The sequence below is a fragment of the Heterodontus francisci genome, chromosome 38, assembly GCF_036365525.1.
Source record: "Heterodontus francisci isolate sHetFra1 chromosome 38, sHetFra1.hap1, whole genome shotgun sequence".
NCBI classification, from domain to species: domain Eukaryota; kingdom Metazoa; phylum Chordata; class Chondrichthyes; order Heterodontiformes; family Heterodontidae; genus Heterodontus; species Heterodontus francisci.
The window spans coordinates 14,228,552-14,248,224 of record NC_090408.1 but is presented as its reverse complement, the minus strand read 5'-3'; the positions used below and the strand labels follow the sequence as shown (position 1 = coordinate 14,248,224).

The 19,673-nt window shown below is 43.9% G+C and overlaps 1 protein-coding gene across 5 annotated transcripts in view; it reads left to right on the top strand.

Annotated features, from left to right (window-relative positions):
• The window catches only part of adamtsl3 (ADAMTS-like 3), a 723,872-nt gene that overhangs the window by 310,824 nt on the left and 393,375 nt on the right, over positions 1-19,673 (top strand). For all 5 annotated transcript variants that reach the window (XR_010969700.1, XR_010969699.1, XM_068017734.1 and 2 more), the window contains exon 5: positions 1,890-1,935. Coding sequence is in view for 3 of the 5 variants with exons in the window: in XM_068017734.1 (XP_067873835.1) it covers positions 1,890-1,935 (46 nt within the window). In the remaining 2 variants the exon portion in view is untranslated. The remainder of the gene's footprint in view (positions 1-1,889; positions 1,936-19,673) is intronic.

Sequence of the window (19,673 nt, the reverse complement as noted above, 5' to 3'; positions counted from 1 at the left end):
ATTTTCATCCTGCACACTTGCATGGTACCACATCCACTGAGTTATTTCAGCTATAGCTTGTCCCTTGGCACGACTTTCAGTGAAGCAAACTGTATTCAACTATATAACGAAACAAAGCTGGGTGGGAGTGTGAGCTGTGAGGAGGATGCACAGAAGCTCCAGTGTGATTTGGACAGGTTGAGTGAGTGGGCAAATACATGGTAGATGCAGTATAATGTGGATAAATATCAGGTTATCCACTTTGGTGGCAAAAACAGAAAGGCAGATTATTATCTGAATGGTGATAGATTGGGAAAGGGGGAGGCGCAACAAACCTGGGTGTCCTTGTGCACCAGTCGCGAAAGTAAGCATGCAGGTGCAGCAGGCAGTTAAGAAGGCAAACGGTATGTTGGCCTTCATCGCGAGAGGATTCGAGTACAGGAGCAAGGATATCTTGCTGCAATTATACAAGGCCTTGGTGAGACTACATCTGGAGTATTGTGTGCAGTTTGGTCTCCTTATCTGAGGAAGGATAGTCTTGCTATAGAGGGAGTGCAGCGAAGGTTCACCAGACTGATTCCTGGGATGGCAAGACTAACGTATGAAGAGAGATTGGGTCGATTAGGCTTGTATTTGCTAGAGTTTAGAAGAATGAGAGGGGATATCAAAGAAACCTACAAAATTCTAACAGGGCTGGACAGACTAGATGCAAGAAGGATGTTCCCGATGGTGGGGGAGTTCAGGACCAGAGGTCACAGTCTCAGGATAAGGGGTAAGCCATTTAGGACTGAGATGAGGAGAGATTTCTTCACTCAGAGAGTGGTGAACTTGTGGAATTCTCTACCACGGAAAGCAGTTGAGGCCAAATCATTAAATATATTGAAGGAAGAGTTAGATGTAGTTCTTAGGTCTAAAGGGATCAAGGGATACGGGGAGAAAGCGGGAACAGGTTACTGAGTTTGGATGATCAGCCATGATCGTATTGAATGGTGGTGCAGGCTCGAAGATTTTTGTTTAATTTGAAGCTCACCATTAGGTAACAGATTGTCCCTGTTTTTACCTTGGTTTACATTTGTTACTGCAAGTTTGTAGTGCATTCTTGTACTACAAGAATGTTGGTGTTGATGGCTGGCTCCACAACTCCTAGTTTCTGAAACTGGGGATGTGTTTAGTTAATTTAGCATTCGGAACTGCTTGCATAATGAATAACAAGAACAGTAGTTTCTTGTGTAACAGACTGTTTGACAGAAAAACTGATTATTCACTATAATCTTGGACAGACTTGAAACTTTTTTCAAAGGAAGTTCATTTTAAAAGGCATAATTGCGATGGGTACATGAGATAAAATGGAAACTAATATATTCTGTTGTATGTCCTTTAATGCTGGCTAACCATGCATAGTAGATTTATCCAAAAGAATTGTCAGCATAGAAGGAAATTTTATTTTGCCAGTGAACATTTGATCATGATAGTTGTAGGAAATGTTTGAAAAAAAAAGTTTTATAAACTCAGCCTTTCAGGATTGACTGTTTGTTCACGCTCAGTGGGATTTCAGTCAATGACTGGTTTCATTATGCAAAAGCCCTGGCAGGTATTTTCTACTAATGTTTTGACAGGTGAAGCAAAATTTAGCTTGATTCAGAACCAGAGTGAAAGCCCTTGTCAAGAATGATTTCATTTGCTACACTAGGCTTATGGTCTTGGCTGAAGACCCAAATTTATTAGTAGTGAAGAGCATTAAAAATTATCAGGGATTAGAGGATTTTGACCATGGAGCCTTCCTTTGTTGAGTCATGTGCATATGTTAAAACTAGTTTATAATGGGAGCTTTTGTAAAGCGTTTGAAACATGTTTGTTTAATGCTTTGAAAGACTGTTCTCTACGTTATTTTTTTATTTCCTGTCTCTCAGGCGCTGTGAAGGGCGGAACATTAGGTACAAAACCTGCAGCAATGTGGTAAGTACTGAATAAAATGCATCTGATTAGTAATTATATGTGAATTACTACACTCTTTACTGCTGTTGTAGATGGAGAAATTACACTGAGTGTGTTTCCTTTTGTGTGTGTTTTGTTAGTATTCATGATGTTAGCATTTATGAATAAAATAATTTTCCAATCCCTCACTGAGAACCATTTACTGATAGTTTGATGGTTGTGGCACCGTAAAAGTGGAATTATCCAATAATTTGAAAGTTGGTTCCATTTCACCAGATTACTGCCATTTTTTCCCTGCCCGCATCCAACAATAATTTCTGGCATTTGTGGCAAGCAGCAGCACATTTTCAGGTGATTACATAGAAATGGATAAAAGTGATACTGTATGCTCTTATTTCCAGCTCAGTTGCATTTATGATATATAAAATGAGCATCCAGGGCAACCAGACCTACAACCTACTTAAATCGCAGGTGGATAAGGTCACAACAATTTATTACTATTATATTACGGGATCTTTCCAGAGCTTCCAAACAATGAATATTGATTCCTAAACAACTAAAACTGGCTTTAACTGCCTAGTGTAACAGAGTGAGAGAGGGATGATAAGTGAGCCGTAAGCTTTTGAAACTCTGTATCCGTGATTGGGGTACAACTTTAAGAAGTTATCTAAAATGTTGGAATAACCAAGGCAAAGTGGTATAGCTTTAAGAAATTATTGGCCTTAATTGTCTTTAATTAGGAATAACTCCTAGCCCGTAATGATAAAAGGTAGAGAAATAGTTCAGCTGGGGAGAGGAAGGAACTCCGAGTGAGAAAATGTAGGCTGGTTAGTAATCCCTGTTAATTTCTTGTTCATCGCTGCACTTAAAGACACAATCGCTGTGGGTGAATAAACCTCATCTGTTTTAAGCGTGTCTAATTGACAATTAGTGCCGAGGCCTGCTTCACCTTGCTACAATAGGTACATGGAAAACTATGATGGCATCAGCAACATTTACCGAGTAACTGTGTTTAATGCAAGATATGGATGCATTGTTTGCAAATTTTCAAGGATGCTAGGAGTCACAGGTTGCATATGTGTGTGACCCTCTATACTCTCCTTTTCAATAGTACAATATATGTCAACAGGAAAAAAATCCACTCCTTCAATGTGCATCTTGTTTGGAGGTAGTAGCATTACATTATGTCATTTGCCTGGGTGGGAGTGATACAATACTTACTTTTCCAGACAGTCTCCTATTTCGGCATGTTTTGATCCAGAAACACAATTCTCAGGATGACCTCTGAGAGTAATCATAGTTGTACCGTGCAACCATGATGACATTTGTGTGGTTTTTCAGGATGTAAGCTTATCACTGGTATATTAAAGTCCATTATACTTATGCTTGGAAGAATAATTCAGCACACCATTGATGCTCTGAAGAGATGATTCAGGTGCTGGATCAATCTGTAATTAAAATTAAGCATTTTTGTCAGTTAGATTATTCATAGAATTCTTTCTTGCTGAACAGAAAAATGTGAAAAAATCTAGAGTAGTGATAACGGGGGACGTCAATTATCTGAGTATAGGTTGAGACAAAAACAGTACAAAGGACAATGAGGGGTGGAATTCCTGAAATGTGTACAGGAGAACTTTATTGATCAGTGTGTTTCTGGCCTAACAAGGAAAGTAGCAGTGCTGGATCCAGTTCTGGAATGCAGTAGGGCAAATGGAGCATGTTTCAGTGGGAAAATTTGGAAAACTGTGATTTATTTTTGATCTTTTTAGGGATGTGGGCGTTGCTGGCTAGGTCAGCATTTATCACCCATCCCTAATTGCCCTTGAGATGACAATATCATTCGGTTTAGAGTAATTGTGGAAAGAGTCAAATCCTCTCTGGCCACAGGAGACGTGCCAGAGGACTGGAGGATAGCGAATGTGGTACCATTATTCAAGAAGGGTGGTCGGGATAAACCAGGTAATTACAGGCCAGTGAGTCTAACATCAGTGGTAGGGAGACTGTTGGAAAAAATTCTGAGGGACAGGATAAATCTCCACTTGGAGAGGCAGGGATTAATCAAGGATAGTCAGCATGGCTTTGTCAGGGGGAGATCATGTCTAATCAATTTGATTGAATTTTTCGAGCAGGTGACTGCATGTGTCGATGAGGGTAAAGCAGTAGATGTAGTCTACATGGATTTCAGTAAGGCTTTTGATAAGGACCCTCATGGGAGATTGGTCAAGAAGGTAAGGGCCCATGGGATCCATGGTTATTTGGCAAATTGGATCCAAAAGTGGCGTAGTGGCAGGAGGCAAGGGTGATGGTCGAGAGTTGTTTTTGCGATTGGAAGCCTGTGACCAGTGGTGTACCGCAGGGATCTGTGCTGGGACCCTTGCTGTTTGTAGTGTACATTAATGATTTAGACGTGAATATAGGAGGTATGATCAGTAAGTTCGCAGATGACATGAAAATTGGTGGTGGCGTAAATAGGAGGAAAGCCTTAGATTATAGGACAATATAGATGGGCTGGTAAGATGGGCAGAGCAGTGACAAATGGAATTTAATCCTGAGAAGTGTGAGGTGATACATTTTGGGAGAACTAACAAGGCGAGGGAATATACAATGGATGGTAGGACCACAGGAAGTACAGAGGGTCAGAGGGATCTTGGTGTACTTGTCCATAGATCACTGAAGCCAGCAGCACAGGTAGATAAGGTGGTTATGAAGGCATATGGGATGCTTGCCTTTATTAGCCGAGGCATAGAATATAAGAGCAGGGAGGTTATGATGGAGTTGTACAAAACGCTAGTTAGGCCACAGCTGGTGTACGGAGCACAGTTCTAGTCGCCACACTACAGGAAGGATGTGATTGCAATGGAGAGGGCGCAGAGCAGATTCACTAGGATGTTGCCTGAGCTGGAGCATTTCAGCTATGAAGATAGACTGGATAGGCTGGGGTTATTTTCTTTAGAGCAGAGAAGGCTGAGGGGGGACCTGATTGAGGTACACAAAATTAAGAAGGGCATAGATAGGGTAGATAGGAAGAAACTTTTTCCATTAGCGGAGCTGTCAATAACCAGGGGGCATAGATTTAAGGTAAAGGGCAGGAGGTTTAGATGGGATTTGAGGAGATTTTTTCACCCAGAGGATGGCTGGAATCTGGAACACACTGCTTGAAGAGGTGGTAGAGGCAGGAACCCTCACAACATTTAAGAAGTATTTAGATGTGTACTTGAAACGCCATAGCATACAAGGCTATGGGCCAAGTGCTGGAAAATGGGATTAGAATAGATAGGCTCGATGGCCAGCACGGACACGGTGGACCGAAGGGCCTGTTTCTGTGCTGTATAACTCTATGACTCTATGACGCTAATTAAAGGTGAAGTTACACAAATGAAAGAGGCCTAATTTCAGTGAGTTGAAAAGGGATCTGGCCTAGGTGGAATAGAAACAATTATCAGGTAAAACAGTATAACGGATAACCTTGAAGGAGGAGACGGTTTGGGTACAGATCAGACTCATTACTATAAAGGGGAAAGGAAGGGCATCCAAAGCTAAAACCCTCTAGATGACTATATAAATTAGGATTCAAATGAAACAGAAAAAGGAGGCAAATGATAAATGTAAGGTTCATAATACAGTAGAAAATCTGGCAGAATACAGAAAGTGCAGAGGAGAACTGGAAGAGGAAATGAGGAGCAAAGAGAGCATATGAGAAAAGATTAGTGGCTAACATGAAAAGGAACAGAAAGTATTTATAAACATGTAACAAGTAAAAGAGTGTAAGGACATCAGTGCAGGATCTGCTTCATCACTGACACGTCCTCCATCATAAGGTCAGAGATGGGAATGTTCACTGATGGTAGTACGTTGTTCATATCCTTCACAACTCCTCAGATAATGAAGCTTCTGTGCCCACATGCAGCAAGATCTGGATAACATTCAGGCTTGGGCTGATAAGTGGCAAGTAATGTTTGTGCCAGCCAGTGATCATCTCCAACAAGAGAGAAACTAACTATCGTCGAATCCCTTACCATCAAAATCCTGGGGGTCACCATTTAGCACAAACTTAACTAGATGAACCACGAATTCTTCAAATTTGCAGAACCTGAGGGAGTTACATGTGCTGTGGATAAAGGGGAACTGGTGGATGTATTGTACTTAGAATACCAGAAGACATTTGATAAGGCGCCACATCAAAGGTTATTGCAGAAAATAAAAGCTCATGGTGTAGGGGTAACATATTGTCATGGATGGAAGATTGGCTAGCTAACAGGAAACAGCGAGTAGGCATAAATAGGTCATTTTCATTTGGCAAGATGTAAGGAGTGGTGTGCCACAGGGATCTGTGCTGGGGCCTCAATTATTTACAGTTTATATAAATGACTTAGATGAAGGGACCGAAGATATGGTTGCTAAATTTGCTGATGACACAAAGATAGGTAGGAAAGTAACTTGTGAAGAGGACATAAGGGGGCTACAAAGGGATATAGATAGGTTAAATGAGTGGGCAAAGACCTGGCAAATGAAGTATAATGTGGGAAATTGTCCATTTTGGAAAGGAAGAATAAAAAAGAAGCATATTATCTAAATGGTGAGAGATTGCAGAGCTCTGAGATGCAGAGGCATCTGGGTGTCCTAGTGCATGAATCGCAAAAGTTTAGTATGCAGATACAGCATGTAATTAGGAGAGCTAATAGAATGTTATTGTTTATCACAAGGGGAATTGAATACAAAAGTAGGGCAGTTATGCTTCAGCTATACAGGGCATTGGTGAGATCACATCTGGAGGACTGTGTACAGTACTGGTCTCCTTATTTAAGGAAGGATGTAAATGCGTTGGAGGCAGTACAGAGAAGGTTTACTGGACTAATACCTGGAATGGGTAGCCTGTTTTATGAGGAAAGATTGGACAGGCTAGGCTTGTACCCACTGCAATTTAGAAGAGTAAGAGGCGACTTGATTGAAACATATCAGATCCTGAGTGGTCTTGACAGGGTGGATGTGGAAAGGATGTTTCCCCTTTTGGGAGAATCTCGAACTAGGGGTCACTGTTTAAAAATAAGGCGTCACCCATTTAAGGCAGAGATGAGGAGAAATTTTTTCTCTCAGAGGGTTGTGTGTCTTTGGAATTCTCTTGCTCAAAAGGTAGTGGAAGCAGAGTGTTGAAACATTTTTAAGGCAGAGGTAGATAGATTGTTGATAATCAAGGGGGTGGAAGGTTATCGGGGCTAGGTGGAAATGTGGAGTAATCAGTTCAGCCATCAACTTATTGAATGGCGGAGCAGGCTCGAGGGGTCGAGTGGCCTACTCCTGCTCCTAATTCATATGTTCGAATGTTCTTACTTATGTAACACTCACCAAAGATGAAGCGTTCAGCTGCAGAGGGGCTCAGCATTGCTGATATTTAAAGGGCCAGGCACCCAACTTGCAAGTGAAGTGAATTTGAAAAACCTCTATTGCAAAGTGTCTGGAAGCACTGTGGAGTGTTTTTGGAGGTCATTTTTGTGAGTTCCTGGATTTGGCAGGGAGTGTTGTTGCATCCTCATAGGTAGGGCAGAGGATTAAGTGGCCTGTAGATACACAGGCTGCAGTGGGTATGGATGCTGCAGTTGCAATGCCTTTGGGTTTGCAGGATGATAGAGACATGGAGCAGAGGCAGCGAGAGGGCAAGCTCAGTATGATGCCCTCTGCCATGTTGGAGCCGAACTCTTCCGTGCTCTTAACGATGACAGGAGGCTGGCAGGCCAGTCAATTCACTTAACAGTCGGTGTGCATACCCATCAGCGTTTTCCTGAATGCCACCCCATCGAGGTCCGCTGTAGCAGAACTCGTCTGCAACCTTGCCCTCCAGTGAGCTGGCATGCAAACCATTCTTTACCCCTGGCCTGGCTGCAGCCCATTCATGCCTGGTGACTAATCATGTACAGATCCCAACTCTATCCTAGCCTCCAGTGTACTTGCAGTGCCAGTATCTGAGCTGGTGGCTGTGACTGTTAGATCAAGTGGCAGGTTCTCTTCATCAAAGCAGTGCCATCTCTCTCTCTCTCTCTCTGAAAGCAGAAATCAGAAGGGAAGGTTGGGTTGAGAGAAGTCGAGAAAGCAAGAGGTCTATGTTCACATCTGCAACTTGCTCAACATGCCAGATAGCAGGATGACCAAGCTGGGAGTTGAGAAGGGGCATAAGCCAGGAACGTACCATCATCCTCAATGTTAACAGCAACACCAGATGCCCTGGACTCTGTCGCAGTTGGTCTCATGATGCAGAGAGCCATCTCCATAAGGCTCGAGATGCAAGCATCCTTGTCCCTCACCGGCTCTGCTCTGTTTGCTTCTATTGCCTGCCATCTTGTCCTGCAAGAGAGAGGGAGGAATGTTATGGATTGTGTAGCACTGTGTTTGGGTGATGTGCCTGCCATAACTGAATAGAAATACAGAAAGATTTATGGCTCAGAAAGATTTGGCCAATCATGAAAAAGAGCTATCCAGTCTAATCCCACTGTTCAGTTCTTGGTGCATAGCCCTGTTGGTTACTGCACCTCAAGTGCATGTCCAAGTGTTTTTTTTAAATGTGATGAGGGTTCTGCCTCTACGATTCTTTCAGACAGTGAGTTGCAGATCCCTACCACCCTCTAGTAAAAGAATTACTCCTCAATTCCTCTCTAGATGGGCCAAATAGCCTCCTGTACTGTAACCATTCTATGATTCTGTCATTTACTTTAAATCTATGCCCCCTGGTTATTGACCTCTCTGCTAATGGAAATAGTTCCTTCTTATCCACTCTATCCAAGCCCCTCGTAATTTTATACATCTCAATTAAATCTCCCTTCAGCCTCCCAGCTTACCTGGGAGCGGAGTGGAGCGGCGGCTGGCGGACCTACGTGGCAGCTGATCCGGAGCAGTGGCAGACTCCCTGTATCTCTCGGTGCGCACTGAGACTCGAAAAGAGGAAAAAAAGCTTAGTGACGTTACAGGAATTCTGCAAGATGATTGGTTGGATAAGTAACAGCTGTTAGTGCATTTAAATTGCTTAAAAAGAGGAAAGTTTAATAAAAAAATCTTAAGTGATAAGGTGAGTAGTACTAAAGGGTGTTTTTTTTTTAATTAGTGTAATTTATGAAGGACATGAGATTGTACTGGGTAGTGTTTGGAGTAGAACAAGGCCCCTAGTGTAATTAGTACTTTTTAAAGGGAGTGACTAATTAATTTAAAGGTAAGTCATGGCAGGAGAGCTCGCACCCGTGGTATGCTCCTCCTGCGCTATGTGGGGAATCAGGGATGCTTCCAGTGTCCCTGACAACCATGTGTGCAGGAAGTATATCCATCTGCAGATACTGACTACCCGCATTACAGAGCTAGAGCAGTGGATGGATTCACTGTGGAGCATCTGCGATGCTGAGGATGTTGTGGATAGCACGTTTTGAGAGGTGGTCACACCGCAGGTAATGGCAGCACAGGCAGAAAAGAGATGGGTCACCACCAGGCGGAGTAGTAGGCGCAGGCAGGTAGTGCAGGAGTCTCCTGTGGCCGTATTCCTCTCAAACAGATATACCGCTTCGGATACTGTTGTGGGGGATGGCCTCCCAGGGGAAAGCAGCAACAGCCAGGTCCATGACACCAAGGATGGCTGTGCTGCACAGCAGGGGGAATGAGAGTGGAAGAGCTATAGTGATAGGGGATTCTATCGTAAGGGGTACAGATAGGCATTTCTGTGGCCGTAAACGTGACTCCAGGATGTTATGTTGCCTCCCTGGTGCTAGGGTCAAGGATGTCACGGAGCAGCTGCAGGACATTCTGAAGGGGGAGGATGAGCAGCCAGAGGTCGTGGTACACATTGGTACCAATGACATATGTAGAAAAAGGGATGAGGTCCTGCAACAAGAATTTAGGGAGCTAGGTAGAAGATTAAAAAGCAGGACCTCTAAGGTTGTTCTTTCTTTCTTTTGGGCCTCCTTATCTCGAGAGACAATGGATACGCGCCAGGAGGTGGTCAGTGGTTTGTGAAGCAGCGCCTGGAGTGGCTATAAAGGCCAATTCTGGAGTGACAGGCTCTTCCACAGGTGCTGCAGAGAAATTTGTTTGTTGGGGCTGTTGCACAGTTGGCTCTCCCCTTGCGCCTCTGTCTTTTTTCCTGCCAACTACTAAGTCTCTTCGACTCGCCACAATTTAGCCCTGTCTTTATGGCTGCCCGCCAGCTCTGGCGAATGCTGGCAACTGACTCCCACGACTTGTGATCAATGTCACACGATTTCATGTCGCGTTTGCAGACGTCTTTATAACGGAGACATGGACGGCCGGTGGGTCTGATACCAGTGGCGAGCTCGCTGTACAATGTGTCTTTGGGGATCCTGCCATCTTCCATGCGGCTCACATGGCCAAGCCATCTCAAGCGCCGCTGACTCAGTAGTGTGTATAAGCTGGGGGTGTTGGCCGCTTCAAGGACTTCTGTGTTGGAGATATAGTCCTGCCACCTGATGCCAAGTATTCTCCGAAGGCAGCGAAGATGGAATGAATTGAGACGTCGCTCTTGGCTGGCATACGTTGTCCAGGCCTCGCTGCCGTAGAGCAAGGTACTGAGGACACAGGCCTGATACACTCGGACTTTTGTGTTCCGTGTCAGTGCGCCATTATCCCACACTCTCTTGGCCAGTCTGGACATAGCAGTGGAAGCCTTACCCATGCGCTTGTAATCTCTGGATTACTCCCGGTGCCACATGCTAGTGTGTTTAGAAATAGGAGGATAGAGCAGATGATTGCATGGCTGAGGAGATGGTGCAGGAGGGAGGGCTTTAGATTCGTGGATCACTGGACCTGTTTCTGGCAAAAGTGGGACCTGTACAAGTTGGACGGGTTGCGCCTGAATTGGAATGGGACAATCATCCTTGCTGGGAGGTTTGCTAGTGCTGTTGTGGGGGTGGGTGGGGGGGGGTTAAACTAATTTGGCAGGGGAATGGGATACAGAGTGGAGGTACAGTAGGGGGTGATATAGAACAGAAAGTGAGTTTGTCTGGAAGGCAGAACAAATATAGACTTGGTAAAGCACAAGTGAAAAATACAAGGTTGGATTGCATCTATTTCAATGCAAGGACTCTTATTAGTAAGGCAGATGAATTGAGGGCATTGATTAGTACATTGGATTATGATATTGTTGCTATCACAGAGACATGGTTGAGGGAGGGACAGGACTGGCAGCTCAATATTCCAGGATATAGAATCTTCAGGCACGACAGGGGAGGGGATAAAAGAGGAGGTGGCGTTGTACTGTTGATCAAAGAGTCAATTACTGCAGTAAGGAGGGTTGATATCTTAGAATGTTCCTCAAATGAGGCCATTTGGGTAGAACTTAAAAACAAAAAGGGGGCAATCACTTGGCTGGGTGTGTACTACAGGCCTCCAAACAGTCAGGGAGAGATAGAGGAGCAGATATGTAGGCAAATCTCAGAGAGGTGTAAAAACAATAGGGTAATAATAGTAGGGGATTTCAACTTCCCCAATATTAACTGGGATAGTCTTAGTGCAAAAAGCTTAAAGGGGGCAGAATTCTTAAAATGCATACAGGAGAGCTTTTTGAGCCAGTACTTAGAAAGTCCTACAAGAGAAGGGGCAGTACTGGACCTAATCCCAGGGAATGAAGCCGGTCAAGTGGTAGAAGTGTCAGTGGGGGAGCATTTTGGGGATAGTGACCATAACTCTAAGATTTAAGGTAGTTATGGAAAAGGACAAAGATGGACCAGAAATAAAGGTACTGAATTGGAGGAAGGCCAATTTCAATATGATAAAACAGAATCTGGCCAAAGTGGACTGGGAGCAGCTACTTGTCGGAAAGTCTACATCAGGCCAGTGGGAGTCATTCAAAGAGGAAATAGTAAGAGTTCAGAGCCAACATGTACCCATTAAGGTGAAGGGTAGGACTAACAGGCCCAGGGAACCCTGGATGTCAAGGGATATAGAGGATTGGATCAGGAAAAAAAAAGGAGGCTTACGGCAGATCCCAAGCGTTGAAAACAGTGGAGGCACTAGAGGAGTATAGAAAGTGTAGGGGGGCACTTAAAAAAGTAATTAGCAGAGTGAAGCGGGGACATGAAAAAACACTCGCAGGCAAGATAAAGGAAAACCCTAAGGCGTTTTATAAGTATATTAAGGGCAAGAGGATAACCAGGGAAAGAGTGGGGCCCATTAGGGACCAACTTGGCAATCTTTGTGTGGAGCCGGAGGACGTAGGTGAGGTTTTAAATGATTACTTTTCATCAGTGTTCACTATGGAGAAGGGCGATGTAGGTGTAGAGATCAGGGAGGGGGATTATGATATACTTGAACAAATTAGCATTGAAAGGGAGGAAGTATTAGCCTGTTTCAGCAGGCTTAAAAGTGGATAAATTCTCAGGCCCAGATGAGATGTATCCCGGGCTGTTACGTGAGGCAAGGGAGGAGATAGCAGGGGCTTTGACACAAATTTTCAAATCCTCTCTGGCCACAGGAGAGCTACCAGAAGACTGGAGGATAGCGAATGTGGTACCGTTATTCAAGAAGGGTAGCAGGGATAAACCAGGTAATTACAGGCTGGTGAGTCTAACATCAGTGGTTGGGAAACTATTGGAAAAAATTCTGAGGGACAGGATTAATCTCCACTTGGAGAGGCAGGGATTAATCAAGGATAGTCAGCATGGCTTTGTCAGGGGGAGATCGTGTCTAACAAATTTGATTGAATTTTCCGAGGAGGTGACTAGATGTGTCGATGAGGGTAAAGCAGTAGATGTAGTATACATGGATTTCAGTCGGGCTTTTGATAAGGTCCCGCATGGGAGATTGGTTAAGAAGGTAAGAGCCCATGGGATCCAGGGCAATTTGGAAAATTGGATCCAAAATTGGCTTAGTGGCAGGAGGCAGCAGGTAATGGTCGAGGGCTGTTTTTGCGATTGGAAGCCAGTGGTGTACCGCAGGGATCGGTGCTGGGACCCTTGTTGTTTGTAGTGTACATTAATAATTTAGACGTGAATATAGGAGGTATGATCTGTAAGTTCACAGATGACACGAAAATTGGTGGTGTTGTAAATCGTGAGGAGGAAATCCTTAGATTACAGGAGATATAGATGGGCTGGTAAGATGGGCAGAGGAGTGGCAAATGGAATGTCATCCTGAAAAGTGTGAGGTAATGCATTTTGGGAGGACTAACAAGGCAAGCGAATATACAATGGATGGTAGGACCCTAGGAAGCACAGAAGGTCAGAGGGACCTTGGTGTACTTGTCCATAGATCACTGAAAGCAGCAGCACAGGTAAATAAGGTGGTTAGAAAGGCATATGGGATATTTGCCTTTATTAGCCGAGGCATAGAATATAAGAGCAGGGAGGTTATGATGAAGCTGTATAAAACGCTAGTTAGGCCACAGCTGGAGTACTGTGTACAGTTCTGGTCGCCACACTATCGGAAGGATGTGATTGCACTGGAGAGGGTGCAGAGGAGATTCAGCAGGATGTTACCTGGGCTGGAGCATTTCAGCTATGAAGAGAGACTGAAAAGGCTAGGGTTGTTTTACTTAGAGCAGTGAAGGCTGAGGGGGGGTCATGATTGAGGTGTACAAAATTATGAGGGGCATTGATAGGGTAGATAGGAAGAAACTTTTTACCTTAGCGGAGGGGTCAAGAACCAGGGGGCATAGATTTAAGGTAAGGGGCGGGAGGTTTAGGGGAGATTTGAGGAAAATCTTTTCACCCGGTGGGTGGTTGGAATCTGGAACGCACTGCCCGAAGAGGTGGTGGAGGCAAGAACCCTCAAAACATTTAAGTATTTAGATGAGCACTTGAAACGCCATAGCATACAAGGCTATGGGCCAAGTGCAGGAATATGGGATTAGAATAGTTGGGTGCTGGATGGCTGGCACAGACACGATGGGCTGAAGGGCCTGTTTCTGTGCTGTATAACTCTATGACTCTATGACTGTGTTCCAAAGAAAACAACTCTAGTCTATCCAATCTCTCCTCACAGCTAAAATTCTTCAATCCTGGCAATGTCCTCGTAAATCTCTTCTGTACCCTCTTTATCGTGATCACATCCTTCCTGTAATGTGGTGACTAGAACTGTACACAGTACTCTTGCTGTGGTCTGACTAGTGTTTTATACACTTCTAGCATAACCTGCTAATCTTATACTCTCGACTTCAACCAGTAAAAGAAAGTATTCTGCATTTCTTCTTGACCATCTTGTCTACCTGTCCTGCTGCCTTCAGGGAACTCTGTTCCTCTACATTTCTCAGAATCCTACCATTTATTGTGTATTCCCTTGCCTCGTTAGTCCTCCCCAAGTGCATTACCTCACACTTCTTCAGACTGAATTCCGCTTTCTACTTTTCTGCCCACCTGAACAGTCCATTGATGTTTTCCTGCAGTCCACAGTTTTCTTCCTCATTATCAACTACATGGCCAATTATCGTATCATCTTCAAACTTCTTAATTGTGCCCCCTACACTTCAGTCTAAATCATTGTTATCTACCATGAACAGTAAAGGACCCAGTACTTAGCCTTGTTGAACCCCACTGGAAGCAGCCTTCCATTTGCAAAAACATCCATGGACCATTACCTTTTGCTTCCTGTCACTGAGCCACTTTTGGATCCAACTTGCCACTTTCCCCTTGATCCAATGAGCTTTTCATTTAATGATAAGTCAGCTACATGGGACCTACCATCACCAATCTTCCTTGTTACTTTCTCAAAAAATTCAGTCAAGTTAGTCAGATATGGCCATCCCTTAACAAATCCATGCTGACTGTCCTTGATTAATCCATGCCCCTTTGAATGACAATTGATAATGTGTCTCAGAATTTTTTCCAATAATTTGCCCATCGCCAAGGTTAGGCTGACTGGTCTGTAACTACTTGGGCTTTCCTTTTCCCCTTTTTAAACAACGGTGCAACGTTAACAATCCTCCAGTCCTCTGACACCACACCTGTAGTCAGAGAGGATTGGAAAATGATGGTCAGAGCATCTGTTATTTCTTCCCTTGTTTCCCTGGGCAGCCTGGGATACATTTCATCTGAGCCTGGTAGTTTATCCACTTTCAAGGATGTTAAACGCCTTAATATTTCTTCCCTCACTATGTTTATCCAATCCAATATTTCATACATCTCCTGTTTAACTACAATACCTGCTTCATTCCTCTCTTTTGTGAAAACAGACACAAAATATTCATTAAGAACTATACCCACATCCTCCGCCTCCACACACATTACCTTTTTGGTCTCTAATTGGCCCTACTTTTTCCTTAATTATCCTCTTGCTCTTTATGTATTTTTAAAACATCTTTCAGTTTTCCTTGATTTTACTTCCCAATAGTTTTTCATGCCCTCTGTTTGCTTTCCTAATTTCCTTTTTAATTTCACCCCTGCACTTTCTATACTCCTCTAGGCTTTCTGAAATATGAGCTCTTGTCATCTGACATAAGCTTTCCTTTTTTGCCTTATCCCACTCTGTATGCACTTTGACGTTCAGAGATGGGGGCATGGGGGGTGGGGTCTGGATTTGGGAATCCCACCCTTTTTCTTTTTGGGAGCATATTTGTTCTGAACCCTCTTTAGCTCCTCGTTGAATGTTTCCCACTGCTCTGACACTGATTTATCTGCAAGTAGCTGTTTCTAGTCCAATTTTGGCAAATCACATCTCAGCTTAGTAAAATTGGCCTTTCCCCAATGTAAAATTTTTACTGTTATTCTTTTCCATAATTACTCTAAATCTAACTGAATGATGATCACTACCACTAAAATGCTCTCCCACTGACGCCCCTTCCACCTGCCCGGATTCATTCCAAAAACTAAGTTCAGGACTGCTCCTTCTCTTTTTGGGCTTGCTATGTACTGTCTAAAAAGGTTCTCCTGAATGCGTTTTAAGAAGTCTGTATCCTTGGTGCCTTTTACACTGAACTTATCCCAGTAGTTGAAATCTCCTACTATTACTGCCCTTTTGTTTCTGCACTTTTCAGCAATTTCATGATGCATTTGCTCTTCTATCTCCTTCTGACTGTTTGGGCATCTATAGTATATTCCAGCATTGTGACTGGCCCATTTTTGCTCCGCAGTTCAACCCATATGGCTTCATTTCATGCTCCTTCTAGAATATCTCACCTCCTCACAGCTGTGATTGTTTCTTTAACCAATATTGCAACTCCCACCCCTATCCTGTCTGAAAACCCTGTAACCAGGAATGTTGAGCTGCCATTCCTGTTTCTTCAGTCATACATCCAAGTTCTATCAGTGCCCTCAGCTCATCTGATTTATTCACTAGACTCCTTGCATTGAAGTATATCCCATTAATCATAGAACAACTAATTTGTTGTCTATTTTCTAGTCTTTATTTCCTTGACGTTCAATACTTGCTTACTAATTTTCTGCCTTCTATTTCCAGTTTTGTTTCTCTTCCTTCTGAATCTACTCTCAGGATCCAATTCCCTGCCAAGCTAGTTTAAACCTCCCCAACAGCACTAGCAAACCAAGCTGTTGGTCCTGGCCCCATGGTGGTGCAACCCATCCAGCTTGTGCAGGTCCCACCTCCCCCAAAACTGATCTTAATGTCCCAGGAATCCCTCCTGCACCATCTCTCCAGCCACGCATTCACCTGCACTATCCTCTTATTTCTGTACTGTATCACATAGCACTGGGAGAAATCTGGAGATTACTACCTTTGAAATCTGTCTGGAAGCAGTGAGAGGTGGGTGTGAGGCTGGCAGCATTGGTAGGTGTGTGAGGTGAGATGGAGGTTAGGCTGAGTCCTGAGTGCCGGGAAGTGCTGCTCGGTGGGTGATACAGGTGCGGTGCAGTGAGATGGTGTGGTGGGTAGAAGATGTCATGTAAGGATGCATTCACTGATGTTGGCCACCCACGTAAGGTCATTCAACTTCTTGTGGCACTGTTACTGGGTCCTCAAGTCCAGATTCTGCTTCCTGCTGCAATCTCTTCTCAGGGCGGTCCCTGAGGGTCTCGTAGCTGCCCATGGAACCATCGCTTGTCTCCTCCTGTCCATGTCCCCCACTGAGGCCTCCAGCACTATATCCATGGCCCTGAAGGCCTCTCTTTGCCATGGTGTTACATTTCCTTATTTAGAATTGCAGCAACATTATTCAGCAGGATCTTGTAATTCAGTGCAGCTTCCCTTTAAGAGGGACAGACTGCCTTTAAGAACAGAAGACTGGCTAAATCAGCTGCTCAGCTCCCTGCTGAACGCAGAGGCAGTTAGCAATGCAGGAGCTACTCGGCCCAATGCTACCATCAGGTAAGTGAGGTGGCAGCACCAAATATACCTGCTGTCCACCTCCACTGGAACTGACTGGGACAGGTTGCAAGTCTCGATGCCTGCATCCGGAAAAGGGGGAGAAACAATTTTAATCTCTTAGAGATCATAATTCAAGACAAAATCAATTGTCAGTTGGAAGGACAAAGGTTAATAAATGACAGCCAACATAGATTTATTAAAGGCAAATCTTGTCTGACAACCTTGATGAATTTTTCAATGACATGACAAAGAGGGTTCATGAAGATAGTACAGTTGATATTGTGTATATCGACTTTCAGAAGGAGTTTGATACAGTGCAACATAATAGATTTGTTAGCAAAAATGAAGCCGATGGGATTAAAGGGTCAGTGACAGCATTGATACAAAATTAGATAAGAAAGAGGCTGTAAATAAAGAACAGTGATGCAGTATTTTGCTTTTATAACAGTGATGAATGATTGTCTTTCAGACTGGAGGGAAGTACACAGTTGGTGGTATTAGGACCACTGCTCTTTTTGAGATATAAATGACCTGAAATTGGATGTAAGGGTATAATTCCAAAGTTTATGGATGACACAGTGCTTGGAAATGTAAACAGCGAGGAGGATAGTGGCAGACTTCAAGAGGACAGAGACTTGTGAAATGGGAAAACACATGACAGATTAAATTTAAAGCAGTGGACTGTGAAGTGATGCATTTTGGAAGGAAAAATCCAGAGAGGTAATGTAAATTATATGGTAACATTTTAAATGGTGTACAAGAACCAGAGAGACCAGGGAGTTCTCATTCATAAAGCAGAGACCAGATAATTGCATGAAAGAACTGTAGATATGTAAATATGCGTGGAGGTAGCAGAGACCAGAGGATCGCAAGAGAGGACTGAAGTTATAAAAACAGCACAGCAGCAGCAAAAAACAGATTATTGTGGGAGAGAACTGAAGATATACAAAACAGCATGGCAGCAGCAGCAGAGACCCAGAGCACTGCAGGACTCAAAAGAGGATCATAATTCAACAACAACAAAAAAATCACAGAGTGATGTTCCAAGATAGAAGGCAGATGATTGGTTGGTGAGTATTGCAGCTTGATTTTTGATCTTTAAGCTAGGAAGATGAGTCGAACTCAGAGCTTGGAATCTGTAAATTACGATTAACTTATTTAAGTTAATAAACTAGATAAACTTGTTTTACATGTAAGTGTCACACCAACGTGCTATGTTGAATGATAATTCATTAAACCATTGGCTGCAGACCTGAATTATTTTTATTTAAAGAAATTGAAAAGGAACAGATAAAAGGTGACTTTGCTAGCAACTTAAGGTGGCCACCTAATTTGTAACACGTTATCCTACATTACAAGGCCTGCGAGGCGGAGACAAAGTGTCTGCCCCATTCCAGCAAGAACCAAGACCTGAGACATTTAAGGGAACTGCCTTTTCCCATTAGCAAGGCATCAAGACGATCACTTGAACAATGGGACCCTGGTTGTGGGAAAGGAATCCCCAGACATGGGCTGTTTTAGTTGCAAGAAGAAATACACTGCCAACTACCATGCTTGAATCACTGGGCGACTATCGTGTGACAGACCCCCTCCCCACAGCAGCCCCTGTCTTTTAAGTGCAGCAGACTGATAAGCATCTGGACTCTGACAACTGCAGACCCAAATGAGGGATCCCTCCATTCTCTCTCTTTCCTCATTCCAGCTTGCAAGCTTTGAACCCTGCCTGCTGACTGACCACCTCTGCATACTCTCGCTGCCACCAGAGACCCCTTGGAGGAAATCATCCTAATCGTTGTCTCCAAGAGACCCACCGAATCAGCCATCTATCTCTTCAAAGCAGAAGCCCCCGGACTACACAGACTGTACATCCCTTTTTCCATGGACACTAGCTCGACCAGGGGGAGGCGGTGGCGTAGCGGTATTGTCACTGGACTAGTAACCCGGAGACCAGGGGTATTGCTCTGGGGACATGGGTTCAAATCCCGCCACAGCAGAAGGTAGAATTTGAATTTAATTAATAAATCTGGAATTAAAAAGCTAGTCTAGTGATGGCCATGAAACCATTGTGGATTGTTGTAAAAACCCATCTGGTTCACTAATGTCCTTTAGGGAAGGAAATCTGCTGTCCTTAGCCAGTCTGGCCTACATGTGACTCCAGATCCACAGCAATGTGGTTAACTCTTACATGCCCTCTGAAATAGCCTAGCAAGCCACTCAGTTGTATCTAACCGTGACAAAGTCAACAAAAAGGAATGAAACCAGACGACCACCCGGCATCGACCTAGGCACCGGAAATGACAACGGCAAACTCAGCCCTGTCGACCCTGCAAAGTCCTACTTACTAACATCTGGGAGCTTGTGCCAAAGTTGGGAGAGCTGTCCCACAGACTAGTCAAGCATCAGCCTGACATAGTCATACTCACGGTATCATACCTTATAGAGAATGTCCCAGACACTGCAATCACTATCCCAGAGGTGACGGGACAGTGGTCTACAGTAGGGAGGGAATTGACCTGGAA